The sequence below is a fragment of the Haliotis rufescens genome, unplaced genomic scaffold, assembly GCF_023055435.1.
Source record: "Haliotis rufescens isolate VD_foot unplaced genomic scaffold, xgHalRufe1.0.p SCAF_49, whole genome shotgun sequence".
Taxonomy (NCBI): domain Eukaryota; kingdom Metazoa; phylum Mollusca; class Gastropoda; order Lepetellida; family Haliotidae; genus Haliotis; species Haliotis rufescens.
In genome coordinates, this window is record NW_025964212.1 from 2,688,977 (window position 1) to 2,716,016 (window position 27,040).

At 42.5% G+C, this 27,040-nt stretch overlaps 1 protein-coding gene across 1 annotated transcript; it reads right to left on the reverse strand.

Moving 5' to 3' along the window:
- Positions 1 to 109: 109 nt before the first annotated feature.
- Positions 110 to 17,761, reverse strand: LOC124115686 (tumor susceptibility gene 101 protein-like). The gene is made up of 11 exons (XM_046476764.2): positions 17,393 to 17,761; positions 13,785 to 13,869; positions 13,092 to 13,157; positions 11,710 to 11,873; positions 10,834 to 11,002; positions 9,910 to 10,206; positions 8,043 to 8,170; positions 6,719 to 6,811; positions 4,979 to 5,112; positions 2,389 to 2,491; positions 110 to 1,608 (listed from the first exon to the last, which is right to left on the reverse strand). The coding sequence occupies exons 1-11, from the start codon at positions 17,435 to 17,437 to the stop codon at positions 1,519 to 1,521; spliced, it is 1,374 nt and encodes a 457-aa protein (XP_046332720.1). The 5' UTR covers positions 17,438 to 17,761; the 3' UTR covers positions 110 to 1,518.
- Between the last annotated feature and the right edge of the window lie 9,279 nt (positions 17,762 to 27,040).

A 27,040-nucleotide genomic window follows, 5' to 3' on the forward strand; every position in this document is an offset into this window, starting at 1 on the left:
CAATGACAAGCACATAGCCCACTGAGCTAGGATACTGGTCTTTTGTATCTCAGGCCATCATGATGTGTAGACAGCAAGATGATGAATGCATATAACAACATTCTGGGTTTATGTATGTGAACTATTTCTCCATTTATTTCACAGAATTTTACAGCAGGTGATAAAATACAAAATTATATATGTAAATATACATGAAGAAATCAGCCTTGAAATCATATCTCACCCTAGATCTAAAACAAAATAAATAAACAAAAATGTTGTTTATAGGTACATGTTACAGATCAGGGTGCTTAAAGCATAGTTTATCAACCCTGTTGACATATGTTAAAAAATTACCTGACAAATATCTAAATATATTGATATATTTACACGCTGTACAGTGATTACAAAGTAATAATCAGATTTATCAAACCACCTCATTATCAACACTGAAATAAAATTGACTAACATGATAAATTTTAACTCACTTGTCCATCTTTGGGTAGAGTGTACTTGCCAGTCTATCATTATGCAGGAATAAGAGCATAAGCTGATGTACCTCCATCACATGTTTGAAAAGGAATACATACTAAAAGAAGGGACACGCAAAGAACACGTCTCCCTCCGAGTTGCATACAGTCAAACCCTGTCAACCAGGACCCTGTTAATCCAGAATTTTTGCATCCTAGACGATTAATGTTATAGATGTCGACTTTGCTTCAAACGGCATTGCTTCATATCAATGATTTGTTAATCTGGAAATTTGTTAATCCGGATGATTTTACTGGAATGATACTGTCCTGATTAAGGGGGTTCCACTGTAGAAAGCATTTGTTTGTTTGTTTAACGCAGCACTCAGCAATATTCCAGCTATATGACAACGGTCTGCAACTGATCGAGTCTGGACCAGACAATCCAGTGATTGACATTATGAGCATCAATCAACACAATTGGGATACAATGACAAGCATCAACCAAGTGACCGAGCCTGACCACCCGATCGGGTTAATCACTTTTTACTGTAGCTAGGCATAGGAATTCAGTACAGAACTCCCAATGGAACATTATTTACAACCATCTGTACATTAGTTAGTTACAAGCTTAACAAGCCTTGTATCAGGAGGACCATCTTATCGGAGATCCTGTTTCACCTGACCAGTACGGACACTGACCACGGAGATGATTAAATGAACTGACCTTTCCGAACTCTCAATAATATATTACATTTACGTCAAAATAGAGTTTTCATTTAGATTGTCCCCAAAAAACTTACATTCACATATTTCTGTCCACTTATGGCCACAAGAAAATATTTTTCATATAATTAAGAGAACATAGATGTAAAATACTGAAATTTGTTAATCTTGAGACCGATTGTGATGAGTTTGGTTAGCTTGTGATCATGTGACTTGCAGATCAAATAGCTTGATACTGACTTGGTCTTCGTGACAGTGTATCAGCCAATAACCATTTCTTTTCATTGGGTCAATAGCATAGCTGACCACAGTCATTGAGAGGCTTAGTTTCAAGTGGGGTAGGTTAAGCCAAGGGAGGCAACCCAGCCTTTTCTCGACATTTCTGAATCAGTGCTCGTAGAAGGAACTGTTTTCTTGACAACTCTCGGACTTGCTGTAAGAGAAGACATAAGCAAACATAAGTATATGTACATATTAACTATGAATAGAGTGCCAGGCCGCTGTAGCTCACCTGAACGTACAGTCAACCGTTTTATATGTCAACAAAGACAGACACTGAACAAACGTCAGCATTTTAATCAAACAATTTCTCCATAATACTGAGGCCTGAAATAATAAATTGGTTCCAAGGCAATGAATTTTAAAAATATCATGCGGTGCGGGCGGTGTTTTTTTTCGTTTTCTTTCGGCTTGTTCAAACTAGTATGTAAACAAATATACAGTTGTGTACCTTCAACCTAGGAAAGGGCCTCCCTTCATAAACTAGGATACAATTGCCGCCATGACCACAGCATTAGACAGTAGTAAAGCAGTGGCCATATAAAGGGAAGTAACTGCGTGCTATAATAGATCACATTTTTTTAGTACATGTATTTTTTTTTGAGGGGGGGGAATGGAATTAAAAAATGAAACATGTGGCAGATTTTATGATGATGCAGGTGGTGCCCGAGAACCAAGACTATTTTCTTTTTTTAGCCTAAAATATATCACCTTTTGGAAAATATTTTACGAAAGTCTAAAACAAGGTAAGTCTGCTTTACATACAGCTGTTTCAGCAAAACACATAAAAAAACTTTTATCTTGTTCCTTTTCTTAAATATCATGGAAGTAAGATAACAAATTTACCAAAACAAAGTGTTCACATTTGTGGGTGTATATTTAGTGAGCTAGCAACACAGTTCAAGGTGATTTCAGATGTTGATTTCAGACCTACCTTAAGAAAGACTTCTAAATCCACTACATTTTTGCGCAGTGCCTCTCCCAGGTAATACACTGTGTCCTCTATGGCCTGTTCCTCAGCGAAGGCGTTCAGTAACCTGCAACACAGGGACAGATCCATACACAGTGATCAATAGACAGTTCTATAGTACCGTCTATGTCCGCAGATAAGCCAAATTTTGAGGCCCAGAAAAAAGATTCTGTACATGGTAGAAAGGAGTGAGTGAATATGGTTTGACGCCGCTTTTAGCAATATTCCAGCAATATCACGGCTGGGGACACCAGAAATGGGCTTCACACATTGTACCCATGTCAGGAATCGAACCCGGCTCTTCGGCGTGACGAGCGAACGCTTTAACCACTAGGCTACCCGACCGCCACTTCATGGTAGTAGCTGGAATATTGTTGAGTGAGACGTAAAACAACAAACCAAACCAAAACCAAACCTTCATGGTAGAAAGGAGCCGGCGTGTCCACGGGATACACTTTCATGATAGTATTTTTCAGATTGTGATCTGTCAGAACCATCTACTGAATGACGGTCCGATAGATTACACTTTCCTAAAAGTTTAGAAGTTGCCACGACAACTATTGTTATAAATGATCAATAAATTTATCATTATACACCAATGTTGTCATTATTAAAAATATTTATGCATGTTACTATTTCCGATCATAAGTTTTCACTAAAATGTTTAAGGTTTATCGTTCTTCATAAACCCCACAATCTTTCATATAACAATATAATCCACAGATATAATATATAATCCACAGATGACATCGCCAATAGCTATTACAGTATGTTTGTTTGCTGTTTAACGCCACACTCAGGAATATGGAGGTCTGGAAATACTAAGTCTGGACCAGACAATCCACTGATCCATATTGTGAGCAACAATCCACACGGTTGGGGTATGAGGAAAGGCGATCAACCAAGTCACAAGCCTGTCCCACTGATCGATATTGTGAGCAACAATCAACGCCGTTGGGGTATGAGGAAAGGCGATCAACCAAGTCACAAGCCTGACCCACTGATCGATATTGTGAGCAACAATCAACGCCATCGGGGTATGAGAAAAGGCTATCAACCAAGTCACAAGCCTGACCCACTGATCGATATTGTGAGCAACAATCAACGCCATCTGGGTATGAGGAAAAGCGATCAACCAAGTCACAAGCCTGACCCACTGAGCCATATTATGAGCAACAATCAACGCCGTCGGGGTATGAGGAAAGGCGATCAACCAAGTCACAATCCTGACCCACTGATCAATATTGTGAGCAACAATCAACGCCGTCGGGGTATGAGAAAAGGCTATCAACCAAGTCACAAGCCTGACCCCTGATCCAGTTGGGGACATTTCACAACCAGCATTGGTTGTTTGAGACATATTCTAAACCAGAATCTCTACGGGAGACCTATAGTATAGCTGTTATATATGATACCAGAGCTCCAGATAAGCTGCTTATCTGCGTAAAATACGCATCAGAAATACGCAGTAAAATAAAATCCAAGCGTATCAAATACGCAACGAACATAACAGATATGCTACAAAAATAAAACTTTTGCGTATCATCAAAATATTGTGAAGTAACCCTGCGTATTCAATTAGCAAATCAACAACTTATTTTGAAATTATAAACGGGCATTCCGTCAACTTTGCCAAACTCCACGATGACAGTTACATCATGATCATTTGCCATCACACTTTCTTGTGGAAGTATCGTGGTATTTTTGAGTCCTTTAAAGCTCTTGAACCCACACGACACCAGTTTGCAGGGACTAGATGAATAGTGTTTTTAAATAGTTAACTTAAATACCCACATGTGTAAAAACTAGTGGGTAACAGAAATTTGAACACCCAGATAGAATTACTGATACCCAATGATTTTAAAATGCATGGGTAAAATACCCACAACACCAAGAGCTTATCTGGAGCTCTGTCTTTATGCAAATAGTCGGGACCAAAAAAGTAAGTTCTTTATATCCGTCAGTTCGTTATAAGCGTGTTCGTTATAACCGTAGTTTACTGTACTTAACTTTGATGTATTGGTGACGGGTGTTGTCCCTGTTGCTACATAGTGGAAGCATTGCTGATGTAAAGTTAAATCTTACCAATGTGAGGTGAGGTGAAATGGGGTTTAATGTTGCGTCAAGATTATTGCACTTATATAGCGACGTGCGTGTTTGTGTGTGTGGCTGCTTGTACTAGTCCGGACTTACGCCGGTTTATAGCACTAGCCCACTGAGATACCATGCTGCAGTTTAACCATCTCCCCGAGGCAAGAGAGTTAATTGACTTTAAAAGTCCAGTTTCCACCCTTGCCGAACTAGGCTGGAATTACTGGGCTCGATCGTAGTGCCACCAGTGGCTATTACAAGTTATGTCCCTTCAATGAGCATTGATACATACAACTAGGATACGATGACTTGCATCAACCAAGTCTACAAGCCTGACCATCCGATCCTGTTAGTCACCTCTTACGACAAGCATAGTTACAGCAAGCATGGGTTACTGAAGACCTATTCCACCCCTGATCTTCATGGGTCACCTTCATAGGAAAGTGTCATCATCAGTACTCACTGTCTGTATAGTGGTGTTGTCGTGACAACAGCATCGTCAATTTCTAGTTGATCATTGGACTCCAGTTTGCGCAGGGCATCCTTCACCTCAACATCCTTCTGGTTCAGCAGCTGGATGTTCCGATCAATCTCCTCCTACAAACATGGACACAGCAGTGAGTGAGTGAGTGAGTTGGGTTTATCGCCACTTTTAACAGTATTCCAGTTATATCACGGCGTGTCAGCTTAATGTGGGAGGAAAGCCCGAAGTGATGCAGTCTCAGACGTGTACCACTTCGGTGAAACCCACGAGCATGGGTACGGTGCTGACAAACCTAGAAACATAATCGGGGCGAACCGGGATTCGAACCCAGGACCATAGGTTTCTGGCGTGCCCAAGGGACGCAACTCTGCACAGCGAATTGCGGCGCCTAAGACGGCTGGGCCACCCGTGCACCCGGTGAAAAATTATTATCTTATACTGTATCTTGGTTTCTTTGTTTGATTTGTTTGTTGTTTAACGCCGCACTCAGCAATATTCCGGCTGTATGGTGGCAGTGTGTAAATAATTGAGTCTTGACCAGACAACCCAGTGATTGACATCATGAGCATAGATCCATGCAATTGGGATCGATGACATGCATCACCAAGACAGCAAGCCTGACCACCCAATCCCGTTAGTCGCCTCTTACGACAAGCATAGTTGCCTCTTATGACAAGCATAGTTGCCTTTTACAGCAAGCATGGGTTGCTTATACTGTACTCTTCAAATAGGATATGATATTGGCCTAGGTGTACATTAAAACACAACAGGAAACAAAGATGTAAAAAACAAACATGGCTGATGTGTCATCATCACAGAGAGAGTGTATGTTTTTTTGCCACTTGTAGCAATACTCAGCAATATCACAGCAGGGAACACCAGAAATGGGTTCGACACATTGTACCCATCTGGGGATTCCATTCTAGGCATTGGCCTTCACATTAACCACTTGACCACCCCACCTACCTCTCACAGTGATAGAAATAAACAGTTTTAGTCCACTAGTCCTTATGATAACATAGAGCAAAGCCCATACAAAGGGAAAGTTTTTACTAGTCCTTATGATACCTTAACTATTGGGCAGTTTGGCAAGGGCTCTAGGACCAGTGCCAATTTCTAACGCCGCCCTCATCATCATTGAAAGAAACTTGTAGAATATGAGGAATAACTAGACTCATTTACACCAAGAGATTTTAGCGCTAACATTATTGAAGGCCTATGTTAAATTTTTTTGTTTGCTTGTTGTTTAACGCCGCACTCAGCAATATTCCAGCTATATGACGTCCGTCTGTAAAATAATCGAGTCTGGACCAGACAATCCAGTGATTGACATCATGAGCATCGATCCACGCAATTGGGATCGATGACCTGTATCAACCAAGTCAGCGAGCCTGACCACCCGATCCCGTTAGTCGCCTTTTACGACAAGCATAGTCGCCTTTTACGGCAAGCATGGTTGCTGAAGACCTATTCTACCCCGGATCTTCACGGGTCCCTATGTTAAAAAATGGGGGGATACATTGGTCTTAGCACTGTCTGCTCATGGCCCTTGGAGAATGTGGCGTTCCTGATGGAGTAACAACTTGTATGTCACACCCATTGGTCAATTACATGAAGTATCTTGTCAGGTGACCCAGATGACTTTTATAGAGGGAAGATAAACTTTGAGAGGGACTGTAATCTGTAAAGGTATCCGGGTCTGAATGACGAGGTATTCACCTTCTCTGTCTCCAGGTCGCGCACCATCCTCTCCAGCCTATCCTTGCCACTCATTAGGTCCGACTGCGTCTTCTTCAGCACCTCCATCTCGGCCTGCAACATCAACAACAGTATAGTCTGGAAGGTAATTTAAGGTACCGACGTTTACTACAGTAGAGTGCACGGGAATCACGCACGCATGAATACGGTGTTAGCCTTGGGCGTCTCAACGTGGGTGATTCCCGTGCACCCTTTCGAGTTGAGTTGACTGGTTCAACTGTGTCATATGGCCCTGTGACGCAGGGGTAGCATTATGCAGATGGCTGATTCAATGAATGCTCGTTCCACCCGTGACGATAAGGTCTGGTTGTTGATGAAATATAGTGATAGCTAAATAGACAGATTTTTTATACATGCACCAATTGTCTTTGAATGTAATATCCAGTTGTGTATGACTGTTTAATAATCTCATACAAACTTTGACTGGAGTAGGTCCAATAGTTTTTCAGATATTGTAGTAAACGTTGGTACCTTAAATAACTTTCCAGACTATAGTTGTGTTCTGGTACACATTAGAACATAGTCCTGCTATGGTCATGACGTTCATTTCCAGTACCTAAGCTGTTTCTTTTTGCCCTGACTTGTGTTGCTATGGTGACAGTACGTGTAATAACTAGCTCACTACAAAAGTTTATCTGAGCAAATGTGAGTTCATTAAGTAGTTTTGATATACAGCAATATTCCAGCAACCTGTAAATAATCACATCTGAGCAATACAAACCAGAGGTTGATAGCATGAGCAAGGATCCATGTCATCCGAGTAAAATGGTACAATGACATCTAATCCTCATCTTAGACTTTGTACTTGGGTAAAGCTTTCTCAGATCACTGAAAACCTGTTAAGATCCGGGGTAGAATAGGTCTTCAGCAACCCATGCTTGTCATAAGTGGTGACTAACAGGATCAGGTGGCCAGGCTCGCTGACTTGGTTGGGTGGATGCTCATGATGTCAGTCACTGGATTGTCTGGTTCAGACACGATTATTTACAGACCGCCATCAAACAAACAAACAAACAGATCACTGAATATATTGCAACATCCTTTTTGTTTGTTTGTTTGTTGTTTCATGCTGCACTCAGCAATTTTCCAGGAATATGACGGCAGTCTGTAAATAATCAAATCTGGACCAGACAATCCAGTGGTTGACATCAGAATCAATCTACGCAATTGGGATACGATGACATGCATCAACCAAGTCAGTGAACCCGACCACCCAGTTCCATCCGATTCCTCTTACTACAAGCATGCTGAAGATATGTTCTAAACCCGATGCTTAGCAACTAACCTGTGCCTGAGCAAATGTTTCTCTCAGCCTCCTGCGCATCTTGTCTTCCACTGCTGAGAGGAGTGAGGCCCGGATGTGAGCCTCCGTCACGGTGCCGGTTCCAGGTCGACCAACCGCTGTGCTAGTTGCTGGACACAAACAAGGACATGAGCATGAGACTGGCTCGATGGAATGACAGACGGACATTGCTGGCTCGATGGAATAACAGACGGACATTGCTGGCTCGATGGAATGACAGACGGAAATTAGGACAGCCCCTGCTGTATTCACTTAAGTAAATATCTAATAGTGAGTGAGTGAGTTGGGTTTAACGCCGCTTTAGACAGTATTAGTTATATCATGGCGTGTCAGCTTAATGAGGGAGGAAAGCCCAAAGTGATGCAGGTCTCAGACGTTTACCACTTCCCGTGAAACCCACTAGCACGGGTATGGTGCTGACAAACCTAGAAACATAATCGGGGCGAACCGGGATTTCGAACCCACAATCATAGGTTTCTGGCGTGCCCAAGGGACGCAGTTCTGCACAGCAGTCGCGGCGCCTTAGACGACTGGGCCACCCGTGCCACCAAATATCTATTACCTCTCAATGAGCATCCTAATTATAATAAGGGGAAAGCCACCACTATCCTCTGCCATGAGGCACATTACAGTTTTGTTTGTTCATATAGTAGTGAATATAAACTATAAAAAAAGAGTCCTATAGAGCCTTAAGAAGAGACAGTCACTTGGGCTGCTTTACGCCATCAGAAAAAATGATTAAAGGGAATATTAATACACACAAAAGACCCCTGGAAAAAATAACTCAGTCTTGAGAAGTATCTCTTAGATAAGCTAATTGCAGACACTGTGCACTAAGTAAAAAAACATGGATCAAGGGCTGTAACTCTGTAAAAAAAATTATTTATGGGCCAATTATCGAACTCAGTCTTGACAAGTATCTCTTAGATAAGCATGCAAACTTTCATTCATTTTACTTCAGTGGTTACCGAGAAAACTTGTCCCCATTTCCCGCAGTATCCTCTTAGCTGAAAAGCACGGATCAAGAGACTTAACTCGGTATAAAATGAATTTAGGACACCAACTTTCGATCTCATTTTAGATCATGATCAGTAACACCATTGTGTAAAATTTCATTTCTCTGACTTTAAAAGTTTTGACAAAATTGTCCCCTTTGAGAAGAGTATGGATGGACAAATGGATGGATGGATAGATTGACGTTTTCTCCCCCTTACTTCGTGGCAGGGGATATTTATAATACTGTATTCGACGTAATAAGCGCCCAGGGCGCTCTCAAAATTAGAACTAGGGGGCTCCTATTAGAATATTATTTTGTCCAAAAAAAACAGAGTTGAAAGATAAATTTCATGGTTTATGCTGACAGCCTGAAATGTTTATATACGAGAGATATATTTTTCCAGAATTTAATTGCCCATAATTAAGGGTGCATATAACACACGAGTGCATATTTTACGCGAATAAATAAGTATTGTGTACATTGATCAATCAGAAAGGGTGCTAATTGGGATTGTTCACGAGCCAATATATTAGCAAATATTGCCATGGGCACTTATTAGAGCGGGGCGCTTATTACGTCGAATACGGTACATGAATGTAGAGAGCTACATTTGACAAAATAAATATGTTCTGAGCGCTTTGATCATATGTACCCAATGAAATCATCAGAATAAACAAATTATTAATGACAGCATAACTAATCTGTTTTTGGAACATTTTGGGATTTTCAAATAAATAAATACATTTTGTTAAATCAATTTTTCACAGTTTTATCCAAAATGACGATTGTGTCACATAGCACATCCAATCGTGAACTGAGGAGACGGTCACATACACAAATAATCAGACTTACTTGTTGCCGCCGATGTTGCTGGATACGCTGCTGTAGAGGGAGGGTAGGGGGGGTTGGAACCGCTGCCGTAGGAGTAGGGTGGATACTGGCCCTGACTGCCGCCAGTGTAACCCTGACCTTGGCTGGGGTAGCCCTGGAAGCCCCCGTAATTCTGTCCCCCCTGAGGAGGGTACCCTCCACCCCCTGGTGCAGGGTAAGGAGGGTAGCCGGTACTGGGGTAGCCAGGCTGCCCACCGGAGTAAGGGGGGTAGGGGGGATTGCTTCCTCCATGTGCTGCTCCAGGCATCGGCATGTTCACTGCAACATCACATTTCATCATCACTTATGTTTTGGTTTATTAAGCAGTTGCTACTACACTTTCACCCTAATTTCTACAATGTTGTATTCTGGTACTAAAGTGAGTGAGTGAGTATGGTTTTACGCTGCTTTAAGCAATATTCCAGCAGTATCACGGCAGGGGACACATATTGTATCCATGTAGGGAATCAGTGAGTGAGTTGGGTTTAACGCCGCTTTTAACAGTATTCCAGTTATATCACGGCGAGTCAGCTTAATGTGGGAGGAAAGCCCGAAGTGATGCAGGTCTAAGACGTTTACCACTTCGGTGAAACCCACGAGCATGGGTATGGTGCTGACAAACCTAGAAACATAATCGGGGCGAACAGGGATTCAAACCCACAACCATAGGTTTCTGGCGTTCCCAAGGGACGCAACTCTGCACAGCGAATTGCGGCGCCTTAGACGACAGGGCCATCCGTGCCCTCCATGCAGGGAATCAAGCTCGGGTCTTCGCCATAACAAGTGAACGCTTTAACCACTAGACTACCCCACTGCCTGTTTGGTAATAAAAACTGGGTATCTGCCACTAACATATAACCTATTGTCTGGTCACAGTATGCATATGGGTGGTGGTGCAATACCTACCTTGACCGGTGGGGTACGGGGGCTGTCCCCCCATGGGGGGTCCTCCTCCCCCGCCCTGACCCATGGGGTAAGGTGGGGGCTGTGATGGGGCGTGTCGGGAAAACACAGGACACTCCTCCCCAAACGAGAAGATGAGAATCTGGATGAGACTCAGCAGATCGGAACCAGTCTGGAGAGGAAACGTACCAGACTCTAGTGAGTAACTAAAGTATGCATAAAACAACCAGACATCAGCACACTACTGATCCCATGGCTCCAATTCAAAACAGTGAGTAAGTGAGCGAGTTGGGTTTAACGCCGCTTTTAACAGTATTCCAGTTATATCGAGGCGTGTCAGCTTAATGTGGGAGGAAAGCCCGAAGTGATGCAGGTCTCAGACATTTACCTCTTCAGTGAAACCCACGAGCACGGGTATGGTGCTGACAAACCTAGAAACATAATCTGGGCGAACCCGGATTCGAACCCACGATCATATGTTTCTGGTGTGCCCAAGGGACGCAACTCTGCACAGCTAATCACGGCGCCTTAGACGGCTGGGCCACTCATGCCCCCGTCTAATAAACTAAGCTAATGCTTGTCAATATGCTAAGAATAAAATGTACTGAAAATAATGCCAAAATAAAAGTTTAGGGAAGAAGTCTTATAATTTTTGCGCAGACTGTTTAATGATCAAAGCAAATATATGCAGAGCCTAATGAATTACAATTATTATTTGTTTTTGAGTTCCACACTTTCTTTATCTCTCTTAAGCATGTTAACCTTGTTTAACTATCACTACTTAAAAATATTTATGTAAATATATGACATATCAGCAAATGAATATTGAATTACAAAGGAATAATTCTTCGCCTGAAATCCCCACAAATGTTCACTCACATATTTCCACTCTCTGAGATAGGGCAGATCCACCTTGCCATTGGCGTCCACGTATCTGTTGGGTTTGATTTGCATGGAGCTGGTGGGGCGGACGTACGCCATGGGTGGGTTGTAGGGGTGGGTGTCCATGATCCAGATACACATCGGGATGTTGTACACGTTTCCTGCAACCAAACAACATAGCTTTAATTCTCTATACCACTCAGCCCCGTGAAGATCCGGGGTAGAATAGGTCTTCAGCAACCCACGCTTGCCGTAAGGAGCGACCATGCTTGTCGTAAAAGGCGACTAACAGGATCGGTTGGTCAGGCTCACTGACTTGGTTGATGCATGTCATCGATCCCAAATGCGTGGATCGATGCTCATGATATCAATCACTGGATTGTCTGGTCCAGGCTTGATTATTTACAGACCACTGTCATATAGCTGGAATATTGCTGAGTGCGGCGTTAAACAACAAACCATCCAACCAACTCTATACAACTCAAATGTGTTATGTCCATTGTTTTAGCGAGTCGGTATTCTTTGTAACAACCTCTGCACAGGTTTGGACGATTCAATTCAGATGAGAGTGGAGAAAGCCTCGGTTTGTGGTTTTGCGTCATTGAGTAAGGCACATCGTGTGCTTGGCCCATGTGACATTAGTTGGTTAGCACCACCCCACTGAGGGTGATGTGGACGTCAGTGCGGTTGGATAACATCTCAAGCATTGAAAGTCTATATCACCATTGAGGAAGGAGCTAACCAATACATAACAGTGTGCTTATACTGTTACTCTGTGCGTGTTTGTTGATTAATGACGCACTCAGCAATATTCCACCTATATGATGGCTTTCTGTAAGTAATTGAGTCTTGACCAGACAATCCAGTGATGTATATGTCACCAACGATCCACACCGTCGGGATATGATGAGGTGAGGCGAGGTGGGGTTTGACGTCGCATTCAAGATTATTGCACTTACATACTGACATGCATGTATGTGTGTGTGTATGGGGCTGCTTGTACTAGTCCAGACTGATGCCGATTTTATAGTGCTAGCCCACTGAGATACCATGCCACAGTTTAACATGAATACCCCACTCAGACACAGTATACTGACTCCGAGCCGACCAGTCCTTGTTTTTGAGCCCTTTAATGCCGAGCACAAGACAGGGTAACAACAAGTACCATCTTTTGGGAGGACGGGGCCGCGGATTGAGCTCCGGACCTTCTCCTCTCCAGGCAGATACTCTACCACTAGACCATGGAGGCGGTCACCATTGCTGATGACCCCATTTCTCTTCCCCTTCATTGTTCATACCCATGAGCCACACCTTCTCTGGGCCACACCCTCTCTGGGCCACACCCTCTCCGGGCCACACCCTCTCCAGGCCACACCCACCTTTATATGGCACTGGAATGGTTCCCTCCAAGTTGAGCAGCTGTTTCTGAGTGCCGTCATTGAACACTGAAACACAAAAAAGTCAGAATCAGTTCATGATATTGTTCCTTTGCGGTTGGGCAGGAAGGGTGTGTGACATATATTGCTTATGGCATACAGAGCCATAACCTTTTAAACAATTGAGTTTTTACTCTAGGGTTTCTATTTTAATTTGGTTATTAGTATTACATTTTTCATTGGGTAACCAATTGTTTTTCATATAAATCTGGCTCCAGAGGAGTTGCGGCAGAACCCCTATTACCTATACTACTCATCTATTCATCATTCTATTGGGTTTTTCCGAAAATTTGTGAACATTTTAAGATTTAAAAAAAATGAAATAATGTTTTAGATGTATATAAATGTTCTAAGTATATAGACTTGACTCGAAAGAAAATTAGCTTGTAATTGTGTTTCAGAAATTAGCTCCTTTGTACGCATGCTGAAAAAGCTTCAAAGGTATTTACGCAAGCTGTTTTTATACATTTGAGTTTTTTATTTAATGCATGCATCTCTGTACACGCTGTATGTAAGTTAATTGAAAGTAATTGGGTTTTGAATATTTTGGGGGGGATTTTATGCAAATATGCTGCTTATCTGTAGCTCTGGGCATATCACTGTGTGGTATTTGTGTTTGAGGGTCTGTAAACTTACCAAAGTTGTCATGGCTGGGTCGGAGGTCACGGTACTGTCCCAGGATGTTGGTCACCTCTCTCTTGGCTGCATCAGGGTACTTGTACTGAAACACATGTACAACCCAGTGAGGAACACAGAGAAATACCGTATTCGACATAATAAGCACCCAGCTCTAAGAAGCGCCCACGGGGACATTTGCTGATATATTGGCTAGTGAACAATCCCAATTAGCACCCCTTCCCATTGATCAATGTACACAAGACTTATTTATTTGCGTATAATACACACTCGTGTGTTATATGCATCCTTAATTATGGGCAATTAAATTTTTGAAAAATATATCTGTCGTACATAAACATTTCAGGCTGTCACTATAAACCACGAAATTTATCTTTCAACTCTGTTTTTTTCAGCAACATAATATTGTAATAAGAGCCCCCTATTTCTAATTTTGAGAGCGCCCTGGGCGCTTATTACGTATTATATCTCAACATTGGTAGACATGTACCCAAGGTGAAAGTAAATGTGATTATGTTCGTATTTAACATAGAGTCAAGTCCCGTTATTCCGACATGGTTGGTTGCATATGATTATGTCGGATAAACGAAATTAACAAGTAACAAAGTTCATTGAAAACATATTCTGGAATGGAAGTCGCAAGTGTGAAACTGGTACCGCAAAGTTTAAGACTTGTCTTGCATCAAAACACGGGCTGTAAACTCGCGGGCAGATGACATGCCCTGATCACTATTGGATTAATGAGTGATTTCTGTAATTCATTGCAAATTAGGGGTGTCGGGGTCAGAGTGCGAGACTGTCAGATTAACAAGTCTAAATAGCACTGATTTAATCGGTTCCAATCATTAGTGTCCGATAAAGCCGATTGTCGGATTAACGAGTGTCGGATTAACGAGACTTGACTGTATTATGATTTCTTTGAAGCACAAAACTTAAACGTCTTTCTTTTTTCTTTAAAGGTTAGGTTCTGTTGTTTGACTGGACTAAAAATGTACACTGGCTCTTTAAAGATTTAAATTCTTAAACTAAAACATGTAAACTGAAATAACTTTCAAATTCTGTCAGGGGTGTTGGGTAGCCAAGTGGTTAAATTTCACTCGTCAAGCCAAAGGCCTGGGTTCATTTCCCCACGAGTACAATGTGTGGTGTTCCCTGCTGTGATATTGCTGGAATATTGCTAAAAGCGGCGTAAAAACATAATCAGTCCAGCAATGTTTGTGTCTTTTTACAAAGGTTATAGTGAACTGTCTGGTTATTTTCATTCCCAATCAGAGATGCCTAGCAGTGTGAAATGTAAAGAAAGTTAGAGTTATGACTTTTTACTCCAATACACATTAAAACTACAGAGCTCCAGATAAGCTGCATATCTGCGTAATACGCATCAGAAATACGCAGTAAAATAAAATCCAAGCGTATCAAATAGGCAACGAACATAACAGATATGCTACAAAAATAAAACTTGTGCGTATCATCAAAATATTGTGAAGTAACCCTGCGTATTCAATTAGCAAATCAACAACTTATTTTGAAATTATAAATGGGCATTCCATCAACCTTGCCAAACTCCACGATGACAGTTACATCATGATATTTGCCATCACACTTTCGTGTGGAAGTATCGTGGTATTTTTGAGTCCTATAAAGCTCTCAAACCCACACGACACCAGTTTGCAGGGACTAGATGAATAGTGTTTTTAAATACAATGTACAGCGTTAGAAATTGGCACTAGTCCTGTAGTCCTTGCCAGACTGCCCAATAGTTAAGGTATCAAAGGACTTGTAGAAATCTGCCATTTGTAAGGGATTTGCTACATGTTATCATTGTGAAGACTAGTCGACTGAAACTGTTAGTTTCTACCGCTGAAATACTTAACTTAAATACCCACATGTGTAAAAACTAGTGGGCAACAGAAATTTGAATACCCAGATAGAATTACTGATACCCAATGATTTTAAAATGCATGGGAAAAATACCCACAACATCAAAAGCTTATCTGGAGCTCTGAACTAGATCAAGCCACCCCAGTCTATCTTGGTGAGTCACTTGTTGTGTACACAGAAGACTTATCAGTCTGTAATAATTATATTATATAATGTATAATCTACAAATGTACATGGCTACATTTACATTTGTCTTTGAAAATGTTGAATATATAGTTCATGGCTTGACTAGGTTTGGACATAACCACAAGTCCCCAAATTAATGAAAATCTGGAAGGACTGTTTTCTCACAAAATCTAGTTATGTTACCATGACCATGGTTACATACACTATTATTAAGGACTGGTGTCGCCCCTTTATTTTTTATTATCATTCAATATCATTTACTTTTTGGAAAAATCAAGACGATCAATATTAAAACTTTCTACAGTTATCAACACTTGACAGTTTGGGTTGAATTATTGACATGTGTATATATATGTTTACATGATCTGCGTACGTATGTAAATGAGTGTATCAGAGCTCCAGATAAGCTTTTGGTGTTGTGGGTATTTTACCCATGCATTTTAAAATCATTGGGTATCAGTAATTCTATCTGCGTATTCAAATTTCTGTTACCCACTAGTTTTTACACATGTGGGTATTTAAGTTAAATATTTAAAAACACTATTCATCTAGTCCCTGCAAACTGGTGTCGTGTGGGTTTGAGAGCTTTATAGGACTCAAAAATACTGCAATACTTCCACAAGAAAGTGTGATGGCAAATGATCATGATGTAACTGTCATCGTGGAGTTTGGCAAGGTTGACGGAATGCCCGTTTATAATTTCAAAATAAGTTGCTGATTTGCTAATCGAATACGCAGGGTTACTTCACAATATTTTGATGATATGCACAAATTTTATATTTGTAGCGTATCTGTAATGTTCGTTGCGTATTTGATACGCTTGGATCATATTTTACTGCATATTTCTGCATTTCTAATGCGTATTTCACGCAGATATGCAGCTTATCTGGACCTCTGGTGTATTCATTCTATTCTCACCACACCCTGAGTGATTTTACTCAAGAGAAACGACATTAGGACATTTATGATTTTGCCAACTTTGTACAGAACATTCTTCAGCCAGTTCAACATATTTACCAAATTTAAAAAAAAAAATGGATGACAATCAGTATGTCTGAAACCCCAAGACTTGACTAATTCCATGCAAATATACAAAATCACAACAAATAATGATTACGGGCCATGTTTATACCCTATGATATAGAGGAACTGAAATGTTTACCATTGCCATCATGGAAAAGGTAATCATTAACATGATGATTGTTTCACGGGAGAAAAATGTCCATAAGTATTATGCATGTAACGAAGTAGATCGGATAAACTCTATTTTATTACTCCTTGCCTTTACTAGGACCACTGTTTACGTACACATTCACACAGATTCATTGGTAAAACCTGGTCATATTGAAATACTGGAGAATAAAAGAAAGCAATTAATTTTAAAGAATGAACACATATTGAATAGTTGAATGTAAACTAATGTGTATGACCTCTATAAGATATGTTCATTCATCCAGGGACTCTACTGATTAGCCCTAATTCTCAGTTCAGTTAAAAAACCCATTGATTATCGAGACAGAAAATAAGCCATCAAAACTTACCTTAGCTAGATAGGTCTTCAACGAACTTTCGTAATTTGTTGTCATTTTGCTGGAACAGTGTATGAAACATATAAATGGCTGTAAGAAATTGTCCCAGGCGATATCCTATCGCCAGCAGGTGATCATTTGTTGCTCAATATTTGTCTGTGACGAAAACTTTTGTCGCCGCCATATTGGAATGCAACATTTACTCCTTCCGTCCTGAAGAGTAACGAGTACTTGCACTTGTTGAATGTTTACAATAGACACAACGTCGATATATTTCACACCGTATATAATAATGAACAGATAACTTATGTTACGAAGCTTTTAATCAGATAACATCAAATCTGAACGAAATGTTTCAGTGTGTCATTTGCATGAATTCGTTGGTCATGTTTCTATAAATAGACATCATCCCAATGACGTCAGTGGTATTCGGGGATTCCCCTCACAGTTTTCAGCATCGTGTCAAATGACAAGATGTCTTTCTGAAGCTGATTTACTTTGGGTTCCAAGATTTTCCCTAGCAACAGGTTTATGTATACAGCATCTATGCATATATCAGGAGATAACGTGCATGCTATTGACAAAATTATAATGATAAATTACTTTTATATGGACACCCTGTCTCAAGTCAAACAAGAAGCATGCACTGTTGCCATTTGGGTCGGCTTTTGTGATTGTTTCTATGAGGTAGTTGAGAATACGTTAAACTTCTAGACTAACTGGTTAGTTTTCAGTTATTGATATATGCCAATATCGGACTAATACATTTATCCTAAGGCGAAACAGACATTATAAGAATTTGTATTTCTAAAGCAAAAATATCATTATGCATAATGCATAAAATGTCGGAGTCCCGTCATGGGATTCAAACCACGAAACTCTGATAGTTCGAGGTCGGAAGCCTTGTCCACATAATCAAAGAGGTAACCCCCAACTCCCAAACCAAACCAAACCCCAACCGCCAACCCCATCCCGTAAGCAAGCTGACAAGGTTACGATGTCAACAGAGGGGTGACTCCACGCCCTGCTATACAGCTATGTACCTTTGACAGGCCGACTCCACGCCCTGCTATACAGCTATGTACCTTTGACAGGCCGACTCCACGCCCTGCTATACAGCTATGTACCTTTGACAGGCCGACTCCATGCCCTGCTATACATGCAGCTATGTAACCTTTGACAGGCCGACTCCAAGCCCTGCTATACAGCTATGTACCTTTGACAGGCCGACTCCACGCCCTGCTATACAGCTATGTAACCTTTGACAGGCCGACTCCACGCCCTGCTATACAGCTATGTACCTTTGACAGGCCGACTCCACGCCCTGCTATACAGCTATGTACCTTTGACAGGCCGACTCCACGCCCTGCTATACAGCTATGTACCTTTGACAGGCCAACTGTGTTTGAATTAAGGTTATTAAGTAGAGACACGTGAGATGGGTCTTCCGCTAGTTAGACAACAGATGCTATTTTTGAAACTCAGTAATGCAAATGAATCATTATCTGGTACATAATCTTAAACAAAATACATTTCAATCGAAATACCACAATGTATGTACATGTAAATGTTTTGAAGATTGGTATCATAAAAGGGGCGATGTGGTTAAAGCGTTAGCTCGTCACGCCGAAGACCCTGGTTCGATTCCCGACATGGGTACAATGTGTGAAGCCAATTTCTTGTGTCCCCCGCTGTGATATTGCTGGAATATTGCTAAAAGCGGCGTAAAACCATACCCACTCACTGGTATCATAAAAACGTCCACGAATCCTTCAATGTGCAGCTGCCGTATCCATGTGTTGTTCCCGATAAACGATGCTGATGACTTGTTGCTGTCTGTGTAGCGACAAGTCAAAATTTTAATCGTTCATAAAGGAAGCAACACAGGGATACGATTACCGCAGCTATTCAGTGTTCAACACATGGGGAAGCTGTAAACTCGTCATCGAGCTTTATCAGAACGCTACAGAGGAAGTCGTCGCTAATCATAAACGATCGTTAGATGTCGGATATTAAGTATAAGATTACCAGTTTACGATTACGCAACTTCTCAGCGACGTGCTTGTGGCTAAGGCCTCCATTATAATGATAAGTTTATAAGTAAAGTGGCTGTTGATGTGTTGGTGTTAGCAGCGGAAATATTTGACCATATCTAAACGCGATAAGACCAGGAAGTGTCGGCTGTTATCTTCTGGTATAGAGTTTCTTTTATGGCGCAACGAACATACAGCCTACTCGTTTAGCGGGTCTGTGGCTGATGGTGGCGTGCGAGTGAGTGAGTGAGTGAGTATGGTTTAACGCCGCTTTTAGCAATGTTCCAGCAATATCACGGCGGGGGACACCAGAAATTGCCTTTTACGACAAGCAAAGTCGCCTTTTACGACAAGCAAAGTCGCCTTTTACGGCATGCATGGGGTGCTGAAAACCCATTCTACTGTCAGCATGTGTATACATTGTGTTTTAACACACAGAAATTATAAATTGTACTCCGTCTTGCGTTATGAACAAGTGCATATTGAAACACATTGTACCCATGTCGGATTCGAACCCAGGTCTTCGGCGTGACGAGCGAACGCTTTAACCACTCGGCTACCCGACCGCCCGGCGGCGTGCGAGTGAACCGGCGGAGAATGTTATTTCGTGAATCTACTCAATTAAAACTACCCCAAATGTTCAATGCCCCTCAACAACCGGTTTTATACCAACCCTGGTATGTTCGAAAGCTGCTCCAAGGGGCAGAGAACACATTGTTAACTGATTAAACTGAGCGAGTGACGTCACCCTACATTGTTCTCCCATCGGGTCCAGGGATTTTATATATTTTATCTCGCAAGTGGTTTATTTTGCATTTGAACACAATGTACATAAGGAAATGTGCGGAATGATATACAATCAAACGACAAATGTGTTCTTTATATTTCAGTGTCTGCTGATAAATCACAATGCCTTAAGAATGCCATTTTCAAATTACGAGGGGCGGTCGGGTAGCCTAGTGGTTAAAGCGTTCGCTCGTCACGCCAAAGACCCGGGTGCGATTCCCGACATGGGTACAATGTGTGAAGCCCATTTCTGGTGCCCCCCGCCGTTATATTGCTAAAAGCGGCGTAAAACCATACTCACTCACTCAAAATTACATCAGCAAGAGATATTTTACGACCGTTTCCTAAGGTTCATGGCAAGTATGTTAGAAACATAAAATTGTAAATAAATGTTGGTGTTTTTTATTTTTCGGTTTATAAGTTAGATCAAGAACTTCCACTCGGGTTTTGTGAGATGACGCTCATTCGTTTTATCTCTCGGATTCGGGTCTTAAATCTCACAAAACCCTTTGGACGTGTTCCCTGCAACACATAGCGACCCCCCAAATTTTGAGATTTCTTCCTACCTGGATCTTTTGGGATCGTCACATCAAAATTTCAAGCTGCTGTAGATATAAATGTTTGATTGGCATTCTAGAAGTTAGTGAGTAAAAAGACGTATAACTTTGTGGATAACAACTAGTTTATTGCATGTAGTGACGTTTTGATGTAGATTCTTACACCGTTATCAAGCTGGATAAGGGTGTAGGAAACTACTCCGAAACGTCGCTATATGCAATAAACCAGTTGCTATCCGTAAGGTTGTACGTTTCTTGCCGTAGATTTAATACATCACATCCTCATATCGGGTTTCAAGCTGTCCTTGGGGCGGTCGGGTAGCCTAGTGGTTAAAGCGTTCGCTCGTCACGCTGAAGACCCGGGTTCGATTCCCGACATGGGTACAATGTGTGAAGCCCATTTCTGGTGTCCACCGCCGTGATGTTGCTGGAATATTGCTAAAGGCTGCGTAAAACCATACTCACTCACTCAAGCTGTCCTCACGCTAGCAAAACAAACACCAAACACACACCTCTGGCGTTCAAGACATACTGATATCACTGTGGTTTAACGGAACGTGAAGACAAAAACACCCCACAGATATACATTCAGTCGACAAAATAGGGCACGGGTGGCCCAGTCGTCTAAGGCGCCGCGATTCGCTGTGCAGAGTTGCGTCCCTTGGGCACGCCACAACCCTTTGATTGTGGGTTCGAATCCCTATTCGCCCCGATTATGTTTCTAGGTTTGTTAGCGCCATACCCGTGCTCGTGGGTTTCACCGAAGTGGTAAACGTCCGAGACCTGCATCACTTCGGGCTTTCCTCCCACATTAAGCTGACACGTCGCGATATAACTGGAATACTGTTAAAAGCAGCGTTAAACCCAACTCACTCACTCACTCAGTCGACAAATGGGCACGTGATACCAATGTTCACGTGATTGAGCCAGTGAGTGTGGTTTTACGCAGCTTTTATCAATACTGTATCAATATCACGACGGGGGACACAGGAAATGGACTTCAAACATTTTACCAACTTGGGGAATCGAACCCGGACCTTAAGCAGCACGAGCCCGCGTCCCTAATAAATCATCCTCGACTATCCAGTGTGTCTTAATTCTAAGAGGATAAGGTGAGGTGAAATGGGGTTTAACGTCGCGCGCGCGCGTGTGTGTTTGTGTGTGTGTGTGTGTGTATGTGTGTGTGTGTGTGTGTGGCTGCTTGTACTAGTCCGGACTGATGCCGATTTATAGTGCTAGCTCACTGAGATACCATGCCGCAGTTTAACACGAATACTCCACTCAGACACAGTATACTGACTCCGAGCTGACCAGTCCTTGTTTTAGCCCCTTAATGCCGAGCGCCAGACAGGGTAACAACAAGTACCATCTTTTAATTTCTTTTGGTATGACGCGGCCGGAGGTCGTGACCCGGACCTTCCGCTCTCCGGGCGGGCGCTCTACCACTAGACCACAGAGGCGGTCTCTAAGAGGATAAATAAAATAGAACGGATATATAATACAGTGGATAGCCAAGGGTGTCATTAAATCAACAGGTGTCTGTGTTTGTCCGAGGATGGTGGTCATGCACTAAATTATTCGATGCCGTGATCCCTTATGACGTTTTCATAGTGTCACGTTCAGTACAGGATACGCTGACTGAGATACGAGACAGGCGTCACGGCGTATTTAGGAGAATGTAGTTGTAGGTTTACCTGTACAGGTAAATCAGCCACATACAAATGTCACCTGGTGGCCGCTGACCTCGCCGGTGACCTCGGCGTCTGTCTCCTCCAAAGTCGTGGAGACGTGGCGTGAACCATACTCGTTCTGAATACAGGTAGGAAACTTTTACATTGTGTGCTTGAGACAGACATAATAATTATATTCTCAACATGTTTTTTTGTTTGTTGTTTAACACCGCACTCAGCAACATTCCAGCTATATGACGGTGGTCTGTAAATAATCGAATCTGGAACAGACAATCCAGTGATTGACATCATGGGCATCGATCCACGCAATTGGGATAAGATGACATGCATCAACCAAGTCAGCGAGCATGTCCACCCGATCCCGTTAGTCGCCTCTTACGACAAGCAAAGTCGCCTTTTGCGGCAAGCATGGGTTGCTGAAGACCTATTCTATCCCGGATCTCCACGGGTCTCCCAATATGGTGAATATGGAGGATGTTTAATCAGTCCAGACTCTTGCAATGCAGCCAAGGTGACACAGGCTTGTGAACAGGTGCATTGTCGTGGTGGAACAACATACATTTACCAAATTTTAACCCGGAATCTCCACGCTAGACTTTTCAGCATAGTAAAACGAAAAGGTCAAAAACTAAAATGAAAATGTCAAAAACAAAAACGAAAATGTTAAAAACAAAAGCGAAAATGTCAAAAACTAAAATGAAAATACAGAAAACTTTTCTCACCGCGGTGGAAATAGTTTTCTGTATTTTCATTTTAGTTTTTGACATTTTCGCTTTTGTTTTTAACATTTTCGTTTTTGACATTTTCATTTTCGTTTTTGACATTTTCGCGTCACATTTCAGCGATTCAATAGCTACTTGAATGTACATTTTCGATGTTTTCGGTTGTTTTTATACGATTAATCACATATTTGTATGACAAATTGTGATAATTTGCCAAAGGTTACGATAAAAGTAAGTGGAATATCAAAATATTGAAAAACAGACTCCATGTCCCTCATGGGCCACCGTAGTGGCAATGCGAATAGACGCCTATTTGCAAGTATAATTCGTACACGTGCTTGGCAGTGGATTTAGGTCCTCATGTAAGTTAATACTGAACTTTGCACATGATAACTAGATGTACATGGCAACTAGTCCTGCGCCATGATTGTGGAATATGTGTATTTTAATTTTAAAACAAACTCGATTTATATAAAAGCAAGTCTAGCCAGCTCTATTCCATAGCATCATGAAAAGTTTTGGTTTTAATAGGGGAGAGAAATGTATTGCGTAATAAAAGATTTCATAGACTTTATGTTAGTCATGTATGTATGTTAGTCAAACGACATGTGGTATGTCGACAAATACTTTATATGTCAGCATAGTTATGTCTTTAGCAAAACACGATTGCGTTTGGTGTTTGAAGTGTTCGTAAAAGATTAAATTGATGTCACACAGGAGGTGATGTGGGCAACAAACAAGCGTGAATGTACCATGATTTTTCAATCCAATACCAAGTACCACTTCCGCATCAGGACACGTACCAGCTCCCACAGACTATGTACCACCTCCCACGGACATGTACCACCTCCCACAGACAATGTACCACCTCCCACAGACCATGTACCACTTCCCACAGATATGTACTACCTTCCACAGACATGTACTACCTTCCACAGACATGTACTACAATCCACAGACCATGTACCACCTCCCACAGACCATGTACCACCTCCCACAGACAATGTACCACCTCCCACAGACCATGTACCACTTCCCACAGACCATGTACTACCTTCCACAGACATGTATTACCTTCCACAGACCATGTGCCACCTCCCATAGACCATGTACCACCTTCCACAGACATGTACTACCTTCCACAGACCATGTACCACCTCCCACAGACCATGTACCACCTTCCACAGACATGTACTACCTTCCACAGACCATGTACCACCTCCCATAGACATGTACCACCTTCCACAGACATGTACCACCTTCCACAGACATGTACCACCTCCCACAGACATGTAGTACCTCCCACAGACATGTACTACCTACCACAGACCATGTACCACCTCCAACAGACCATTACCACCTTCCACAGACATGTACCACCTTCCACAGACATGTACCACATCCCACAGACCATGTACCACCTCCAACAGACATGTACCACCTTCCATAGACATGTACCACATCCTACAGACCATGTACCACCTTCAACAGACATGTACTACCTCCCGAAGACCATGTACTACCTACCACAGACCATGTACCACATCCCACAGACCATGTACCACCTCTCACAGACATGTACTACCTCCCACAGACCATGTACAACCTCCCACAGACCATGTACCACCTCCCAAGGACCATGTACCACCTCCCACAGACCATGTACCACCTCCCACAGACATATACTACCCCCCACAGACAATGTACCACCTCCCACAGACCATGTACCACCTCCCACAGACCATGTACCACCTCCAACATACAATGTACCACATCCCACAGACAATGTACCATCTCCCACAGACAATGTACCACCTCCCATGGACATGTACCACCTCCCACAGACCATGTACCACCTCCCAAAGACCTTGTACCATCTCCGACAGACTATGTACCACCTCTCACAGATCATGTACCATTTCCCACAGACATGTACCATCTCCCACAGACCATGTACTACCTTCCATAGACCTTGTACCACCTCCATATACCATGTACCATCTCCCACAGACCATGTACCACCTCCTCACAGATCATGTACCACCTCCCACAGATATGTACCACCTCCCTAAGACCATGTACTACCTTCAATAGACCTTGTACCACCTCCATAGACCATGTACCATCTCCCACAGACCATGTACCAACTCCTCATAGATCATGTACTACCTCCCACGGTCCATGTGCCACCTCCCACTGACTATGTACCACCTCCAACAGACAATGTACCACCTCCCACGGACATGTACCACCTCCCACAGACCATGTACCAGCTCCTCCCACAGACCATGTACCATTTCCTCACAGGGACACGTACCACCAACCTACGCACCATGTACCACCTCCCAATGACCATGTACCACTTCCCCACAGGGACACGTACCACCTCCCTATGCACCATGTACCACCTCCCACAGACCATGTACCTGCTCCTCCCAAAGACTATGTACCACTTCCACAAAGGGAAACGTACAATCTACCTACGCACCATGTACCACCTCCAACAGACCATGTACCACTTCCCCACAGGGACACGTACCACCTCCCTATGCACCATGTACCACCTCCCACAGACAATGTACCATCTCCCACAGACAATGTACCACCTCCCACAGACCTTGTACCATCTCCCACAGATCATGTACCATCTTCCACAGATTATGTACCATCTCCCTCCTAAAAACGGCGTAAAACTATACTCACTCACTCACTAGAAGACATGTAACAGTTTCCCACCTTGACCATGCACATTTTCCCTAGAAGACGTGTAACAGTTTCCCACCTAGACCATGCACCTTTTCCCTAGAAAACGTGTAACAGTTTCCCACCTAGACCACGCACCTTTTCCCTAGAAGACGTGTAACAGTTTCCCACCTAGACCATGCACCTTTTCCCTAGAAGACATGTAACAGTTTCCCACCTAGACCACGCACCTTTTCCCTAGAAGACGTGTAACAGTTTCCCACCTAGACCATGCACCTTTTCCCTAGAAGACATGTAACAGTTTCCCACCTAGACCATGCACCTTTTCCCTAGAAGACGTGTAACAGTTTCCCACCTAGACCATGCACCTTTTCCCAAGAAGAGATGTAACAGTTTCCCACCTAGACCACAATCCTTTTCCCTAGAAGATGTGTAACAGTTTCTCACCTAGACCATGCACCTTTTCCCTAGAAGACATGTAACAGTTTCCCACCCAGACCACGCACCTTTTCCCTAGAAGACATGTAACAGTTTCCCACCTAGACCACGCACCTTTTCCCTAGAAGACATGTAACAGTTTCCCACCTAGACCATGCACCTTTTCCCCAGAAGACGTGTAACAGTTTCCCACCTGGACCATGCACCTTTTCCCTAGAAGACATGTAACAGTTTCCCACCTAGACCATGCACCTTTTCCCCAGAAGACGTGTAACAGTTTCCCACCCAGACCATGCACCTTTTCCCAAGAAGACATGTAACAGTTTCCCACCTAGACCATGCACCTTTTCCCTAGAGGAAATGTAACAGTTTCCCTCCTAGACCATGCACATTTGCCTTAGAAGACATGTAACAGTTTCCCACCTAGACCATGCACATTTGCCTTAGAAGACATGTAACAGTTTCCCACCTAGACCATGCACATTTGCCTTAGAAGACATGTAACAGTTTCCCACCCAGACCATGCACCTTTTCCCTAGAAGACGTGTAACAGTTTCCCGCCTAGGCCATGCACCTTTTCCCTAGAAGACGTGTAACAGTTTCCCACCTAGACCATGCACCTTTTCCCTAGAAGACATGTAACAGTTTCCCACCTAGACCACAGACATTTTCCCAACAAGACATGTAACAAGACCTTGTACTACGGCCTTGAAGACCATGTACCACTTCA